Here is a 19,312-nt window from a genome sequence, read left to right as displayed (position 1 = left end):
TCATGTTTTTATGGCTCATATAGTGAGAGTATGGAGCTCAACTCAAGGTATAAAAAACAGCTACATTTTATTCAAACTGAACAAAAAAAATATGCAATTTGGTGCAGGCGCTGATGTTTATATGCACAAAGACATAAGATGAAATTCTGATGCTTGTAATGTAAATCAATGAGATCTTTTTAGACTACTGACATAAAATGCATCTTAATATCAGTTGTAACTATATGAGCCAATAATGTCTTAGTAAGATGATTTTTAAATGCTTAGTTTTATGATCAAAGCTCTAGTTTTAAAACATATAATGCAATGCAATACAATGATAATCAAATAAACGTAGTTGCTTCAGTCCATTAAATGTAAATTTTTAAATATTACAAACAAAAATCACATTTCACAGCAAAAAGACAAGAACCACAAGCTGAAGGTGGACATTTTTACAATTATACTAAAAGCCTTTTACTTGATCAAAAAATGTATGTTGACAATTTATAGATGTTGACAATTTATAGTGTATCAAATATGATACACTAGGCTTTATAGGGTTAAAATTCCCTGAAACCTCCATGTTTGCGATGACTGCAGGGATCCTGGGTATAACTATTTTGTAGAGGAATTTCTTCTTGACAAAAAATATATATATATATATATATATATATATATATATATATATATATATATATATATATATATATATATATGAATCAGGAGCTGCAGTTCAGAGTGAATTTCTGGTATAAAATGAGTTACAAAAACCAAAGAGCCAAAAATATGCAAACCAGCTAAATACTGATATACCAGAGGTACAACAGAACATCAAACCACCAATGTTTGAGTGTAGAGAAAGGCTATTTCAGCTTGAGCCTTCAGTTCTAATCACTTGACAAACACATGATTTTTCATGATTTTATTTGTAACTATATTGGTTAAAGATGTATTAATAATTACAGCATTGTTTAGTAATTGTTGCGCAATCATCAGACTTATTACTATTATCCTTATTATTCAAGTAGTAATTATAATAATTAAATTATTACTTACAATTCAGAACTATTAAGTGCATTTCAAAAAAATCGAACACAGAGGCGTTTACGAGGAAAAGCTACATAACTTGTGTTTCCAATGTGCCTTATTTCAGAATCCAAATGCAATAGGCAAAGACAAAAGGCAAACTACAGAGCCAGACATTAAGACATAAATAAATCTAGACAGTGTCAACATTCAAATGTGCTCCATGCCTCTGCTGTCGTACAGCCTCGATCTTCAAGGTGAGGAACAGAAATATGGGACATCATGAGCAATCAGCCTATTAAAGGAATATTCCAGGTTAAATACAACTTAAGCTGTCAAATTACTCCAATTAAAAGCTAAAAATATTAAGGATGTACTACACATAAATTATTCAGTAAAAACGTTATTATTTAACTTGTGAAGTTCGATAAATCATCTGCGACAAAAATTTGCATTTGGATATGCAATACCGACGGGTCAAAATAATAAAATCTGGGAAGCTGAACTGACAGCGAGTCCCAGCTGCTGCACATAGAGCTCAAGTTTAATACTTGTAATATTCCTTTAACTACAAATGTGACGTGTAACATACAATAATAAGTGTCATGCCTCAGTCCAATCAGAGTGCACAGAAAACGATCCTCAGCGTTTCTCGTCCAAAACACGATCAGTCCTTCAACGATCCTCTGGGACCGCCATTCTTAGCAGCAACATGTTCAAGAATTAAGAGAACCAATTCCATCTGGAGTGAGAACATAAGCCTAGTTTCAAAGGGATAAATAGATTTCAGAACGACCACTGTGATTTTCATCCCTTGTCTCTGTGAAGTTAAATACGGTCTAATACTAGTATCAAGTCACTGGATGCTACATGGGTCAGACTTTGTTCACTCTTGACTCATGGTTTATGCCATTGTGCGCTAAAAAGATGGAGCGTTTGTGAACGCTGCAGTTCCTTCACACTTTACTGCATGATGGACGACTCCACCGATGGGTGTTAGGAATGACTACTGATACATGGTTGAGAGGGAGCGACTCCGAGGACGATCCCCCCGTATATGCGCTTGAAGAGTAAAGGCTAGGTCTCTGGGTTGGGAGTAGCGAGAAGAGGAACGTTATCCCTCCGCCGTCGCACTAGCGGAGGACGCCGGTACTGTTCTCCGTCCACCAGCGTCTGGGGAAGCGGTTTGCGTTTGCTCTCCGGGAGAAGCAGGATTGAGAGAACCGCTAGCAGGGCCAGAGACGAGTAGACCACGTGGTGCAGAAAGTATCCGTAGTGATTACGCAGATCCATGAGAGGAGAACTGAGGCGGCCCACGCAACCCAGCGCCATGACGGCTCCCACTCCACTTCCTCTGCGGACACAACAATGGAACGTCATAAACATCACATTCACAGGTTCTATGAAATCTTTCGTCTAAATGGAAATGTTTCCCAACAAGTGATCAAAAGTAGAAGCACATTTTGTTTCTGATGGAACTTTTGCCGTTGGCTTCTTTTAGTACTGATGCTGCCTTCATGTGCAATTGGAATTAACGTAAATATGAGTTTCCTAGTCAGAAATTGGACGAGTGGCCACTCACGACTGGGAAACTCCGACAAAACTTCGACTCTGAGAAGCGACGAAGAAGAGAACTATCACTGTGACTAAATTATTTTATTTTTTTCACAACATCTACATTGTTTTCTCTTGCCGTTACACACATGCACATTTACATCTATAAAAAATTATTTGATGCATATTGTATGTATTTGACACAGCAAAAACAGCATTTGACTGAAATTTCAGAATCTAGATGTGGCCTATACAATAGTGTGGGTAATGTTCATATGGTTGTCAATGAATGCGACGCTACATTTTATTCAAAATTCATTGGATATTAAACAAATATCTTCAATAAATTTAGGCTTTAATAAGATTTCCCCAAGAAATAGACATAAGTGAACATTGTTTCCTCCATGATTCCTATTCATTCTGACAGCATGAGTAGCGCTACGTCTCTGAGCAAATCACAATAAAGTGCTTCCGACATTACAATTAAATATTAGAATATTGATAACAGCCATATATATAAAGCATTTGGCCAATGCTTTTATGCAATGCATTCAGGGTTTACATTTTATTAGTTCATACATTCCCTAGGAATCAAACCCATGACCTTGACATTGCCTTGCTTTAAAGCTAATAAGTTAACAACTGGTGCAAATCTTCCCTCAGTTTCATCCCAGGAGAAACACTCATGGCGGGAAGCTAGAACAACACGGTGCAGATGCATAAATTACATCCCTAACCGGCGCTCTGGTGCCCGGGTGTGAGCGTGCTGTTTTTCTTTCCCATCTCATTGTCCACACATTACCTGCATTCTGCTGTTTCAGGAGCTAAAATAAGCCAGGTGTTATCATGGTGTGCTAGTAACCAGCCCTGCGGGACTGGCGTGTTTACCTGATGACGGTGGGCATGACTTCAGCGGTGAACAGAATGGAGAGGGAAGCGGCCGCTTGGGACGAGAACAGGCCCATGATGGAGAACACGGTCATCGCCGACTCGCTCAGATCTGCAGGGACACATTCATCTGAACGTCAAACACTGAGAAACACTCAAAGAAATAAAGCATTTTAAGATAATTCTGTGTGCAAATCTCACAAAACATATCCAGATCATATTTCACTCACAAAATATATACTGTAGATGTTTTGCATTGTGATATTTTCAACAATTACATGCATTTACAATTACTAAACAATGAAGCACAACATTATAACATTATTTAAACAAGTGCAATTATAAATATGTATCCCTGTAGTATTTGTTTTAAATTTATGCAGAATATTATATATATATATATTTATTTTAAATTCACAGTGTCCAAACAGGATGAATGAGATTTATTTATTTACAGTATTTGAAGTGATGAGATTTTGAAGGACAATGTGCTCACATGCAGTATACATTTTTCTGTATTATTAAAAATAAATATTATAAATAATTAAATATGAATTCCTTTCTTTATTGTTTTAAATTGAAGATGAAATTTCACCTGAGAATACCCAAGTAAAATACTGTCATTAGTATGTGTGTATGGTGTACGGGAAAGCGACCCGTGGACACTTACAGTCCATGAGTCCGAGCAGGATTAGGGAAGCCAGTCCGGTCAAGGTCATGGCTAGAAGAAGAATTCCACGACGACCAAACCTGTCCACTGTTGCCCAGAGCAGCAGCCAGGCTCCGCCCCCGGCACACACAGACAGCAGGTACGTCCAATAGAAACTGGGGGTGATCCCTCTGACGTCACCTCTGAAAGAGCTGTAGCAGTGACTGATGCCATGAGAGATGAACCTGGACACAGTGCAGCAAAACATTTTTCAACATTGAAGAAATGAGCAGCAAATCAGCATATTAGAATGATTTCTGAAGGATCATGTGACACTGAAGACTATGTAATAGTCAGTATGATCATTACAATGAAAGTTCAGACTTTGGCCCGCAATTTATTCCTGTGATGTCAGTCATAATTCTTCGACACCAAACTCATCCAACCACATCTTTATGTACCTTTGTGCACCAAGTAATAATGGGATAGAAAAGGGCTTTCCGCAAACTGTTCCCACAAAGCATTGTCTAAAACAGGGGTGCCCAATCCTGCTCCTGCCGATCGACTGTCCTGCACAGTTCATCTCCGACCCTAATCAAACACACCTGTAGCAATCAATTAAGGTCTTCAGGTTCACTTGAAAATTAAAGACAGGTGTGTTTGATTAGGGTTGGAGATGAACTGTGCAGGACAGTCGATCGGCAGGCGCAGGATTGGGCACCCCTGGTCTAAAATGTCTAGGTAAGCTTAAGTATTAAGATTTCCTTTTACTGGAAGCCAAGGCAAGGCAATTCAAAGTGCTTTACATAGAAGAAATAATTATCTGGAAGAGAGAATAATAATCTTATAAGAATAATAATCTGGAAGAGCCGTGAAAAACAGCCCCACACCATAATCCCCCCTCCACCAAACCTCCAGTTGGCACGATGCAGTCCGACAGGTAAGTTTCTCCTGGCATCCACCAAACCCAGATTCGTCTATGAGACTGCCAGAACGATTCAACACTCCACACTCACCTCTCCATCCGACACTTACTATTGTACATGCATCTGCACGGCCATGGAAACCCACTCCGCAAAGCTCCCGCCGCACATTTTTTGTGCTGATATTAATGCCAGTGGAAGTTTTACACACTCTAAATGTTCCTAAACGCTTCCACTTTCCAATAAAACCACTTCCAGTTGACCATGAAATATCAAGCTGGGATGAAATTTCACGACACCACTTGCTGCAAAGGTGGCATCCAATCACAGTGCCATGCTTGAATCCACTGAGCTCTTCAGAACGACCAATGTCTTTCCCAAATGCTTGATTTTATACACCTGTGGCAATGGGTCTGATTGAAACACCTAATTTCAAGAATTAAGAGGTGTGTACCAATACTTTTGGTGTACAAGTACTCACTAAACATTTGTTCTATATCTACACTGTTGCTTCCTGAAGGAAACATGTTTAGTTTTTCTCTTGTCAAAAAGACAATCAGCTGAAAATGAGCTATTTTGTTATTTTGCAAGAGCAGTCCGCCACCAACTTCCAAAAGTTGTTCATTTTTGCACATTAGGCAATGAAAAACAGTAGGAATCACTTACGATGTGAATCCCAGCACACACAGGTTTTTCCAGATGTTTCTGCTGTGCAGCAGCTCTGGGAAGGACAGGTGAGGACGTCCAGGAGATGAGGACGACTCTGTGTCCATCTCTGCATCAGACACAATAACACACTCTCATTCTGCATTCTTGTTCATTGAGAACTGAGCAACTATTAGACGAAAAACATCCAGCAGAAACTGATGCTGTCTGCGTTTCAAAATGAACATTTCCGAGCGTCAACCAGACAAAGATATTCTTAAAACTAACCCGTGAAACTGTCGTCATCTCTCTGCCGCTCGCTCCGTTCGCTGAAGGAATTCATGTCTCCCGTCCTTTCGGAAAGCAGAAGCCAGCGAGGCGATTCGGGAAACACTCCCGGGATCCTGAAGACAAACAAACTGATCTTTAAATGCCAGCAAAAAGAGCAGCTTCAGAGAGTAATACCAGCATTTGCTCTACAAACAGCACAGGGAGAAACGACACTGTGCCGCCAGCATCATTACTGACAAGCGCTAATGCGCGCTGGCTGCTCTTAAAGCTTTGATGCTTCACAGGGAATTTTAGATCAATATTTCTGAATGAGGCTGAAGGAGCAGTCGGTTTGCATTTAGGCTGATGAAGTGTTGAAAAGCTTTACTTCCTGTTCCCAGCAGCTCAAGTATGAGTGTGTTGATGCTGAGCCAGTCTAATAACATTAGAGATGTTATCCACTGAACTGACGCCTGACCTGCAGGACCTGTTTATGTTTCAAAACATGTCAAATATGGTTTTCATATTGCAGCTCATAGACCTTGTTTCAGGGATCAACATTAAGGATCGCCGATGACCCGAGTAAACTTCAGATTTGGGTGTCTGTGATGTTTTGTGAATTTTGCTGAGGTAAAATACATCACTGAATTTCTACTGAACGAAAACAGATGAGAAATAAAACGTATGTGTAACAGTAGATTGGATCCGTGCAGCTCTTAAAGTGACAGCAGCCTAATAAACCTGCTGACGTCTCTATAATAACACTAATCACACAACAGAAGACTAAGGAAAATCACTCACTGCTTTTGACTGAACAACTTTGATAAGGATTAATCTGTTGATTTATACAGTGAAGACTATGCAGTGCTATTTTACTTTTTAATTAATTACATTTCTGTAATTTTCACTGCTATCTAAAATGGTCACCGGTCATTAGTAGGTGTGGTATTATGGTCACCACCATATATAAACAGTGTATATATATATATATTATATATACACATACACACACACATATATATATATATATATATATATATATATATACTGTATATATATATATATATATAACATTGGTTTAGAATGGACCTAAAGTTAGTAATAAAAGGAAGGACAGTGTTAAGGTTTTGTTGAGACAACAAGAGTGACGTGGAAGTATAAGTTAGAATAGGTATGAAATTATAAACACATCATGTTTTGTCATCATTTCCTGGTAAAATGTTTTATGAATCATCTAGCTGTCTTAAATGACCTCATAATAGTTATCAGTCTCAAACTTTCTTATCAGTGCACCTCTAATAGAGACAGTATACAAACCAAAACCACATGATACAAGCTGAACTGTGCGACATCTGAACCATTTGCTAGAGCACAGTTATTGCAAAAGCTGATCAGTGGGTTGTATTCCTCATGGACTAACCCGTAGCACAGGAACAACGCCAGCGGAGCCGCTCCGGTTCCCAACAGGCCCCTCCAGGAGCCACAGCCGAGGGCCACAGCCAGCAGCAGGAGCTCGCCCGCAAACGTGGTCAGACCGGACATCGTCGTGGCCAGCAGCCGCAGGGAGGGGTCACAGAGCTCCAGACCTGGAACACAACAGACACTGGTGTAAAGGTCATGACTAATAGGATGCATTCAAGCTTTTTATATTCTGTTCTGGATATTAGTATCTGTAGTTTTAGTTCACTCGCAATGGGTTGTTGAAGCCTCTGGTTCTGTTTTCGACCAAAAAACTAAACATTTTGCATTTTTAGACATTTTTACTGCATTGGAATGGTACAAAACTTGGTAAAGTGAACACACAAAAAATGATGGACATGATTCAAAAAGGTTAAATGGTCCTGAAAAATTGTTTTGTATTGTCCGCGGTCAAGAATGAACGCATTGGAAATGAATGGGAAATGAATTTCATCAAGTGGAAATGTTTGGTACTGCGCTCAAACAAAATCTTACTGAAAGCAGCATTTTTCAACCTCAAATTTGGAACACAACTTGTTTAGGTTTTTTTTTTTTTTTTTTTTTGACAGTTTTAGAGTAAAACATGCTTTGGAAAATATAGATTTCATATAAAATATAAAAAATAGTATTTTTTTTGACAGTTTTAGAGTAAAACATGCTTTGGAAAATATAGATTTCATATAAAATATAAAAAATAGTATTTTATGCATTTTTCGTAATAATAAACTTACATTTCTATAACTGTTCACTTCAGTAATCATCTGCCATGTGTCTTCTTTAAAAAGAGACCAAACTTAAATCTGTTGCTCCAAAGCATTCAAGATTTACAACAGTTTAAGTTGGAAATGCTCAAAAAATGGTTAACAGGTAATAAATGGATTATAACCATATTTACTACCATAAAATCACCTGAAAGTACAACAAATTAAATGTAAAACATTACTGAACTAAAATATAGTACATTCATTTCATTGAAATAAAATGTTAAAAATGTGTCATTTCTGACCGCCAGGCGAGCAGCACCAGAACGTTTAGATATTTAACTTTTTTGCAGTGTAATATCATCCCGAACCCACAGCAAACAAACACCGCTGAGCATGAGTGTTTCCGTGTGTGTTTGACTCACGTGTGACGTAGAGCGTGAGGTAGACGCCAGCGCTCGCAGCGGCGAGACAGAACCGCATGGAGATGAAGACCGGCGGCGAGGGCGAGACACACACCAGCACGCCGAACACCACCGCCAGGGTCAGAGACACCAGCAGAGACTTGTGCCTGCCCAGCCTGAACACAACAACAGCACAACTCAATACACAAATTACTGACATAACATCAAAAACGACACGATTCGATACATTTCACGATACGATATTATTGCGATACTCCAAGACATTTGATAAAAGGTTAGTAATTTTTTTTTACTGTTGATTAAAATGCTAAATTTGGTTTAACATTGTGTGTAAAAATTAATAGTCTTGGACTTGGTGCTGAAACCCAAAGCACAGGACAATAGAAACACCAGAATAACAATATTCATGATTATGAAGCTGAAAATACTGAATTATTTTAGACTAGAGATATTCAAAATAATGACGGCCACTTTTACTGGTAACATCAGACATTTGGCATTATCAGGACCCACACATATTCCCCCATTGCATTATTATACATTATATTCAACATTACATATAGTAGTTTAATGTAGTACTGACACTAATACTCTAAAAATGAAAAATTTTCCCTCACTCAGTAATTTGTTTTTTGGGTGAACTATTCACAATACATAATGTCACTATTCATGATACATATTGTCGCATCTTTGTATTGTGATATATTGTGACACCCCTATCAAAACCTGAACAGACGGTTCCTCACCGGTCAGACGCGTAACCCAGACCCAGACAGCCTGTGAGGGTTCCCAGAATGAAGCACACCTCCTCTACTGGAACCAGCCAGTACCGCAAACACACCAGATCCCACTGGAAACAACAGGAAGTGAAGCCAGAACAGACAGGAAGTCAGTTGTAGCAGTAGCAGGGACACGCAAACAGTTTGTAAATTAAGAAGACTTCCTGTTCGTAAGGAAACAATAACACTGTGATCTCCAAAGACGCCCTGAAGACGAACAAGTTCATGTTGATCTTCTACGCTAAAGCGGAAAACATGACCAGGCTTTAGTTTCACTTCATGTTTGATATTCAATTCAATTCAATATCTTTGTACAGCGCTTTTCACAATACACAGCTTTATGGAAAATGCATGAGACCACATTACAATTTAGAGTGATCTGTAATCAAAGGAAACTGTCTAAGTTATGTATTTCAGAAATGTACATCTACAAAATCACAGTTAGCTAAAAATGTATTAAACAATTCAATAATTTATGCAAAAAATGCATTTAAACAATGTAATAATTTAAGGCAGAAACAATGAGCTCACTGAAGTAATGAATTCTTGTTTGTTAACAATTGATGGCGGCAGAACTGTAAATAACACTGTAAATATAACAAATGAATTCTTAAAATTCAGGATGTAAACGACTGTGGAGTGAGTCAGATGTCATGTGACCAAACCAGCTGCATGATGACACGACCACATAAGAGATCATCAGCTGAAATGTGACCAAACCAGTTCTTCTGCACACATGAGTCGTCTTCAGGGTGGAGAACTTCAGCCCACACACACACACACACACACACACACACACACTAAACACAAAATACTCCTTAAATGAACGCATTAACTATCTTTAGACTGTTCCCAGTTTTGCATCCTCGATTAAATCAAAATCCACTAACTTGAAACACCGGACTGGGAGTAATAATGTGTATGAGTCTATATATAAACCAACACCTGCTGTTTATTTGATTAAATAAAACCTTCAGGCGTGTTTAGTGAGGAATCTGAAGAATGCGTATAGAGTCTGACAGACACTGAAACACACGCGTCCCTCCCAGACGAAGCGTGATTAACAACCAGAGATAAATCTATTTCAATCTGTGAGAAAGCCATTGCAGCTTATCAGTGCTGTGTGTTAACAACACACTCTCAGCGACTCTCCTCGATCTCCTCGATCTCTGCACTAGAACAAAGTCAACATGCACATGTTTCATGTCAGACAGGTTCTGATTGGCTGTGATTATGTCGCATCATGGAGCATTTTTTGGAAAATTACAATTACTTGCATCACACTTCTGTGACATTCAGCAGGATTAAAATCAACATGTTCATAGACTTTTTCTTATATAACTTTTGATTATTGCATTATTCTGTAGTAGCGCCTGAATTCACCATCTAGCCTGTTTAAAGACATGATATCATATGGTTAGTTCACACAAAAACTAAATAAAAGTGTTATCATTAACTAAAACAGAAAATACTTTAAAAGTTGAAATAGCTTATATTTTGATTTACTTCAGGTTATGTTTAAGATCAAATTTCTTCTAAAATACTAAATACTAGTAGTAAAATTAAGGTTACGCTTTATTTTAAGGTGTCCATGTTACAGTGTAAGTACTGAGTAATAATAATAAACTACATGTACTTACTATAGAGTTAGAATTGGGGTTTGATTTAGGGTTAGTTGCGTGTAATTATGCATAATTTATAGTTATTATGACATGCAACGTGTAACAAGGATACTGTAAAATAAAGTGTTACCAAAACTAAAACTGGATTCAAATGAATAAAATTAAATAACACACACAACAAAATGACTAAAACCTTTAAAATGAAAAATATAAAAATAAAAACTATTGCAAAATATTACTAAAAACTATAAGCATATTAAAGATACTAAAATGAGACTGAAACATGTGACTTATTTTCTTTCACTCGGGTCACTTTTGCAGTGATCGGGGCTGCCCCACACTTTAAGCTTGACGATCGCTTGTGTTTATGAACTGATGAATCACACAAAAGTTGCCAATTATTGATCTCATAGCAAATATCTGAACATTCGAAAATCAAGATACATACATCAGCAAAATGACTTTTAGGTCTTTTTTGCCAAATGGGGTCAGAATAATAATAATGATCATTTTCCATTTTAATAAACCCATACATTTTTCAGAGAACAACTTTATTTCTTCTGTCATTTTGCTTATCAAGTAACTATTTTTTTTTTTTTTTGCAGTGTACCATCTGATACCATTCTGTTCTTTTGTAAAGTTAAATTTTGCAATTAAATCTTGAATTCTGGGACCCTGTGTATAAAAATTGTGTATTATATAAATATAAATAAATAACCCCTTCAGTTGTGTGTGTGTGTGTGTGTGTGTGTGTGTGTGTGTGTGTGTGTGTGTGTTATCTCAGATTAAACCCCTTCAGTTGTGTGTGTGTGTGTGTGTGTGTGTGTGTGTGTGTGTGTGTGTGTGTGTGTGTGTGTGTGTGTGTGTGTTATCTCAGAATACACCCCTTCAGTTGTGTGTGTGTGTGTGTGTGTGTGTGTGTTATCTCAGAATAAACCCCCTTCAGTTGTGTGTGTGTGTGCGTGTGTGTTATCTCAGAATAAACCCCTTCAGTTGTGTGTGTGTGTGTGTGTGTGTGTGTGTGTGTGTGTGTGTTATCTCAGAATAAACCCCCTTCAGTTGTGTGTGTCTGTGCGTGTGTGTTATCTCAGAATAAACCCCTTCAGTTGTGCGTGTGTGTGTGTGTGTGTGTGTGTGAGTGTGTGTGTGTTATCTCAGAATACACCCCTTCAGGCTGATGAAGACCTGGTCCTGATCACCCTGTCGGGTTTATTCTGAGATAACAACCGGCTGGATCTACATTATCCCTCACATATACAATGAAATGGATCCTGGTCTGACATCACTGTACGTAAAAAGAGCAGCGTGAACATTTTTCTGAACATCTTGATTCTGAGCCTTAAACTGATTAGTTGCGAGTGTCGGCCCACCTCTGTGACGATGTTATTGGTCAGTCCTTCGGTGACGTTGTAGTCGTATCCGGCATCGCAGTCCCTCAGACCCGACGGCGTCCCGTTGATGAACACGAACTGCTTACACTGAGCCAGTCCTCCGTCTCCCTTCTCCGCACGCATGGAGGCGTTGGCGGCCTGAGGAACGGGAGACGGTCCCGGGAGACGACAGCGGAAGGGCGAGGACAGGGTCAGGAGCGGGTCACATGACAGCAGGAACGCCAGGAACAGGTTGGGAATAATGGAGAGAGCGATGAAGAGCCGCTGCTTCCTTCGGCCCAGAGCCAGAATCATGACCTCTCCGGTGGGGGGGAGGGGGAGGGGCAGGGAGGAGGGGGGGGAGGAGGGGAGCGAGGGAGGAGGGGGGGGACACGGGGCCGGGGAGCCCAGCGGGGGGGAGGGTGATGTCATCGTTCGTTTGAGAGACCGGCTCGTTACTGATGCGGTGAGGAGAGAGAGAGAGAGAGAGAAAGAGAGAGAGAGAGAAAGATAGACGTTTGTCTGTGTCTCTCACTCTCTCTCTTCCTCTGCTCGCCGCCTGAGACCGAACGACAAGAAACAACCTGAAGGAGACAAGGGAACATGAAATCATGAGTGCTGGATCTGATAGAGAGAGAGAGAGAGAGAGAGAGAGAGAGAGAGAGAGAGAGAGAGAGAGAGAGAGAGAGAGAGAGAGAGAGAGCAAATTCAAATGAAAGTATGACTTGAAGGTGAAACTTAAGAATAAAAGAAAATACATCAGATGAAAGTTAAAGACTGAACAGGTGAAAGAATAAAATGAAAGAATGAACAGATGAATAGAAAGAACGAACTGGAGGAATGTGAGTGTTATGTAAGTGGAATTATAGAGAGAACAACTGCAGTGATGAAACCATAGAACATAAACACGAATATGATCATGCATATGAGCAAAGCTTCTGATCATCATTCACAAGTCCTGTTATGAAAATGACTTATTTATTTATTAAAAGCATAGCGAACCCTCACCTGCGACTGCTGATGCTGATGTCTCCAGATGAGACACAGATGAGACACTGATCACATCAGCTGATTCACAGGAGGACTCCAGCACACACACACTGATGAAGATGATGATGATGATGTGTTCTGATGTGTTCTGGACCCGTTCGGCCCGTTCAGTCCGGCGTAATAAACGTCTCTCCACACACACAAACAAAAGCGCCTCGCTTCACTTCTGCTGATCCGACGCGTTCTGTCCGCCGCACGCGACGCCAAACAAACGCGTTAAATGGAGGTAAATAACGCCTGGATTCCGCTGTCTCGGAGATGATGACGGCCATGGACGGAAACGGATCCAGGCACCGAGACGCGGACGGGGCGGAAAAACCGGCCCGACTGGCGGCCAGTGTCGGAAAACATCGGGAACATTCGGGCACCTTCGGAAACATTCAACTAGACGCAGTTGCAGTACAGCCACACGACCGCACGAGGGCGCCATTTCACCACACGCGAAAACTGTTACAAAGGATTTTTATTTCATTTTACAACGGTTACAAAACTGCATAGGCATTACACACTATATTACTACATGCGCACTATTTAAAAAGCAGTACACAATGGCTGTGGTCACTCTGCACAGTATGTGAAATGTCTGTATGCATGAAATGAAAGTATGACCTACTACATTTATCAAAGAAAACTCATAAGCTCGTTAAAATGGCATGACAATTGATATATGGAATATTATTTAAAGATATTATTCAAAGTTCTACATTAATTTTTAAATAAAACTTTAAAATCTACAATTGAAGAGTTCAGATGCAAAAGCCTCTGCAAAAGTGCCATCTGAAATTTTCTTCTAGAATTATCATTTTTAGAAAGCTTGTATATTTAATTTCAGTAATTTCACTTAAATGACAGTTAATAGGTAATCTTCATTGCCATTTAAGTGAAATAACTGAACTTAAATATACAAACTTGATAAAAATGATCATTCTAGAAGAAATTTTCAGAGATGGCACTTAGAGGCTTTTGCATCTGAACTCTTCAATTATTTATCTTTTAGACGTGTGTCATGATTGACTATGCTAAAAATTCTTCCTCTGTATTTTTGTTGTTTTCCAGAACAAATATAATATCTGAACATTTTTAAATCAAAATACATAAGCAAAATTACTTTTAGGTCTATTTTGTGTGTGTGTGTGTGTGTGTGTGTGTGTGTGTGTGTGTGTGTGTGTGTGTGTGTGTGTGTGTGTGTGTGTGTGTGTGTGTGTGTGTGTGTGTGTGTGTGTGTGTGTGTGTGTGTGTGTGTGTGTGTGTGTGTAAAAACATTATCAAATTTAAGTGTTAAATTAGAGTTTTTGCTCAAGACAAGATTTTTTTTTTTTTTTTTTTGGCCAAATGGGGTTAGAATAATAATAATAAATTTTCTATTTTAATTATATATATATATATATATATATATATATATATATATATATATATAATTTTCAGACAAGTATCATGATAATGCCATTCTATTTCTGTATATATTTTATTTTATATTAATATATAAATTATTATATTTTAGTTTAACATATAATATAATATTATATAGTATAATTTCATATTATTATATTATAATAATTTATATTTATTAAATTATATTTAAATTTAAAGTAAAACTTTAGGCCTACTGTAAAATATTAGTTTTTCAGACAAGTATCATGATAGTACCATGATAGTCAGTATAATATAATAAGTTATATATTCATTTAAAATACAATTATATTTATATATATTATAAGTATAATATAATTTCATTATATTATAATATTTTTATTATACATATTTTTTTTATTTAAAGTAAAACTTTAGGCCTACTGTTAAGCATTAAAGTTTTTCAGACAAGTACCATGATAGTGCCATGCTATTATGTATAATATAATACATTATATTATAACAAAAGTTATATATCAATTTAAAATAAAATAAAATATTCTTAAATTAAACATTGTAGTTTAATTTGAAATGCAGTGAGTGTGTGTTCAGGTGTTGAGCGTTCGCATCTCAGCCTGTCCTCTCGCACTGAGTTGAGTAACAGAGGCTCGGTTGAAACACACACTCTTTCCTCACACTGTGGCAGATTTCAGGTCTGGGACCGCAGATTGCTCCACAGCCATACGGAATGAAGTTACAACACACAAACATCAACAGTTGTGTGAATTAATAAATGTCAGAGTGTTCTCTAGTGGACGTGTGTCCCTGTGTGTTATCAGCCTCAGTTCATCTGGTGTTACGGGTAACCAGAACCAGATAACCCCGAGCCAGTGCTATCAGTGGAAGCCACAGGAAGACCTGAACACCCCAGTGTCGTGATGCTATCACCAGCGCACTGTCCCACATGTGTTGAAATCTCATCCGTCCCACTGAAGCTCGGCCTGAGCTCTTCCCGCTCAAACACCCGTGTCATCGTGTCCGTTTGAAGGGAGGAAAGATGACAGTCTGCTATTGTGTTGTGCAATTTACAATCAATGCAGATTGACCAAATAATAACTCAGTTCAGAGGAGGCAAATCTGCAAAGCTGCTGGATTTAGTGTGCGGATAATCTGTGGAAATCATGCATGTTTTGTGGGATTTTTTATAATCATAGAAGAGCTAGTTTTCATGTCATAAGTCTGTGGTTTTATATGTTTGGTGTAAAATCAGCAGTTCCCATTAAAAGTTACGAATTAGAATTCTAAAGTTTAATTATCGTTATATTCTTTAACGATTAAATCACACGACTGAACATTAATACAAAAGTCAAGAGTATTTTTCATATATGTCAGAAGAACAGAAACCGAAACTGTATGAATACATACAAAACACGTGAACTCATGTGTCATGCGTGTCTGTAATTTCAGACAACAATGAGTTAATAACAAATTACGGTAACACTTTATTTTACAGTGGCCATGTCACATGTAGTTACTGTAGTAATAACCATAAATTATGCATAATTACATGCACCTAATCCTAACCCAATAGTAAGTACATGTAGTTAATAACTATTACTCAGTACTTACACTGTAACACAGACGCCTTAAAATAAAGCGTAACCCAAATTATTTTAGCAAAGTAATTATTTTTGACGTCCAGAATTTGTTTGTAATGCTTTTTTCTTGCTTCAGATATTAATTTGCGTAATTGTTAAACACTTTACAGTAAAGTCTCGTTATTTAACGTTAGTTAGTGCATTAATAATGAGCAAAACATATTTATTAGTCTGTTAATGTTAATTAATTAAAAATAAAACTGTTCATTGTTAGTTCATGTCAGCTCAGGTCCGTTAAATAATATTAACTAATGCTGAATGCTGAAGTTAACTAACTAAACTGAATAAATGCTTTAGTTTACATGAACTAATGATGAGAAATACTTCTAATTTTCCTTATTGCAAGATGTGACCTTTACGGTTTAGATTGAGAAGCCATTCAGTGCAAAACATGTTAAAAATAGATTCGTCGATTTTTTTAATATTTTAGTCAAAACTTCAAAGATTGTGTCTATATACAAACTGACTTTCAAAAAATAAAACAACCATGAGAAATATTCACTGCAGAATCTCTGAAGAATACAAAATTAAACGAGTTACAAGATTGAACTATTTATTTAAAATCAGAACAGAAAACGCTTGAGTATTTTTAGATTTGCTGATGTTTAACACAACCAACATCGGTTTATCATTCAGAATGATGACAGCTACTCCAGCTTTAGATGTTTGCAACTAGTTGAGACTTGACTAGTCCCCAGAAGATTATTTCCCATGTTCACTTATAAGAAAGTCACGAATCTAATCTAAGATCAAGGTAACACTTTATTTTGATGGTCCCTTTTGAACATTCTCCTGACTATAAGTAACTTTGCAACTACATGTCAACTTCTTCTACTAACCCTAACCCTACTAATACTCTACTAACACTCTATGAGAGTTAGTAGACATGTAGGTGCAGCGTCACTTATAATCAACAGAATGTGTTAAAGGTGCAGTGTGTAATATTTAGGAGGATCTGTTGACAGAAATGCAATATCATATTGATAACTTATATTGATATAAAGACTTTACATCATGAACCGGTATGTTGTTATTAGCTTAGAATGAGCCATTTCTCTCTACACACACCATGGGTCCGCTTACATCCACATGTTTCTACGGTGGCCCTGAACGGACAAACGTGTTTCATCACTATTGTTGTTCTTCGTGTAAAGAAACTTCAGCTAAAGTCAGAGAATAAACACTGACACAATGATGAACAAGTCACAATAATATTCACAATAACATCGTTTTACTGAATAATTAAGTTAACATAATTTCTTGATTTCTTATCTTTGTAAAGAAACCTCATTGGCTGGCTACTCAGATGACAACATCACTTCCTGTTGGCCACCGTAACTTCTGTTGGGTGCAATTCGCAACCTCACCACTAGATGCCGCTAGAAATCACACAGTGCACCTTTAAAGGGACCATGAAAATAAAGTGAAACCAAGATGAACAGAACCTTGAGAGTCTCAGCAGTTGTCGTCCTGCTCTTTGGCCTGTAGGTGGCGCTGTGACAGATAGTGTCTGAGCGAGTCCACCTCGTGTGACAGGCGCTGTATGTGCATCTGCAGCCTGTGGTTCTCGTCCTGAAGCTGTAGCGCCCTCTGCTGGGTCAGCTGGATACGGCGGCGAGCTTTATCGCGACTCTTCCTCACGGCGATGTTGTTGCGCTCTCTGCGCAGGCGATACTCGACGCTGTCTTTGCTCAGACCTCTCTTCTGTGCGGACTGGCGGAGAGCGGGCACTGGCGGCGGCAGAAGAAACTGGGAAAAATCCTTCTTAGAGATCGGTAGAGTTGCAGAGAACAGAAAAGAAATAGAGTTCAGTGAAAGCTATTCATTCAGAGATGAACAGATTGGAACATTCGACAAAACAAACACAACGAGTTCCAATAGATTTTGGCGATAAAAATAAGTGTCATTTTTCACAACTGAAACTGAAATAAAATTAACAAAAATTATATAGACATATTTAAACTATATATATATATAAGTATAGTATATATATATATATATAATTATAATTTGTTTAAATATTTCTATATAGTTTTTATTAATTTTATTTCAGATTCAGTTGTGATTATTTTAGAACATCAGGTTAAACTAGTGGTTTTTAAATAATTCTAACATATTTAATTTATTATCTAATATTTGTTTCTATATTTATAACTATCATTATAATCATTAATAACTGAATGTTATTATATACAAATCAATATATAATTTCAAATATTAACTATTTACTCATAGAGTTATTATTTACTAATTAATTTTACTTGTATTATCAGACATAATCATAAACCAGTGTTATTTTAATATAAATGAGAAACTATTAGTTTTATTAAAATGTTAAATTAGTTTTATTTGTATATATTCCATTTTAATTTTTGTTAAAGTTTTAGTAATTTTGTTGTTTTTGTCATTTGCATAAGAATATAAGTTAGAAGTTATTATACATATAATATATAATTATACATTTTTTAAAATGTCTTAATAGTTTTTTTTATAGATAAAATAAAGTGCTACCACTCTTTCCCAGATCATAAACATTTCTCCCACTTTTTCCACAATTTTAAATGGACATTTTCATTGAGCTCACAGTGCACTATGGGACACAAGACTTGTTTACATTTATTAATTTAGCAAATGCTTTTTCCAGCTTTTTTTTAACATTCTTTTTCTCTTAATGTATCCTTGTTGTCCAAACCACAAACATTCAATGGAATCTAACATTAATATTTCCCTACAACAATTCTTTATTTATCATTAATTGTAATTATTTCAGTGCCTCAAATGATTTCTAACACAGAGAAAATTACAAATTATTCCAGAAAAAGTTTTAAATAAAATATATTAAAATTATTTTAAAAAACATATTTATTATATAATATTTACTATTCTATCTAATTTAATATTCACTAATATTAAGTATTTACTCATAGAATTATTTACTAATTCATTTTACTCATATCCTCAG

General features: G+C 37.1%; 2 protein-coding genes across 3 annotated transcripts in view; both read right to left on the bottom strand.

Moving 5' to 3' along the window:
- Positions 1-892: 892 nt before the first annotated feature.
- Positions 893-13,642, bottom strand: slc22a17 (solute carrier family 22 member 17). The gene is made up of 10 exons (XM_081352965.1): positions 13,301-13,642; positions 12,293-12,876; positions 9,268-9,371; positions 8,522-8,676; positions 7,358-7,523; positions 5,956-6,071; positions 5,689-5,797; positions 4,121-4,344; positions 3,451-3,562; positions 893-2,362 (listed from the first exon to the last, which is right to left on the bottom strand). The coding sequence occupies exons 2-10, from the start codon at positions 12,722-12,724 to the stop codon at positions 2,086-2,088; spliced, it is 1,695 nt and encodes a 564-aa protein (XP_081209091.1). The 5' UTR covers positions 12,725-12,876; positions 13,301-13,642; the 3' UTR covers positions 893-2,085.
- A 3,246-nt stretch (positions 13,643-16,888) lies between these two features.
- Positions 16,889-19,312, bottom strand: part of cebp1 (CCAAT/enhancer binding protein (C/EBP) 1) — a 6,851-nt gene continuing 4,427 nt past the window's right edge. For both annotated transcript variants that reach the window (XM_081352976.1, XM_081352977.1), the window contains one exon: positions 16,889-18,111. In XM_081352976.1, the coding sequence (XP_081209102.1) occupies positions 17,806-18,111 (306 nt within the window). In that variant the 3' untranslated portion in view covers positions 16,889-17,805. The remainder of the gene's footprint in view (positions 18,112-19,312) is intronic.

The sequence above is a fragment of the Scardinius erythrophthalmus genome (assembly GCF_964197995.2).
Source record: "Scardinius erythrophthalmus genome assembly, chromosome: 22".
Classification (NCBI taxonomy): Eukaryota; Metazoa; Chordata; class Actinopteri; order Cypriniformes; family Leuciscidae; genus Scardinius; species Scardinius erythrophthalmus.
This window is presented reverse-complemented; position numbering and strand designations above follow the sequence as displayed.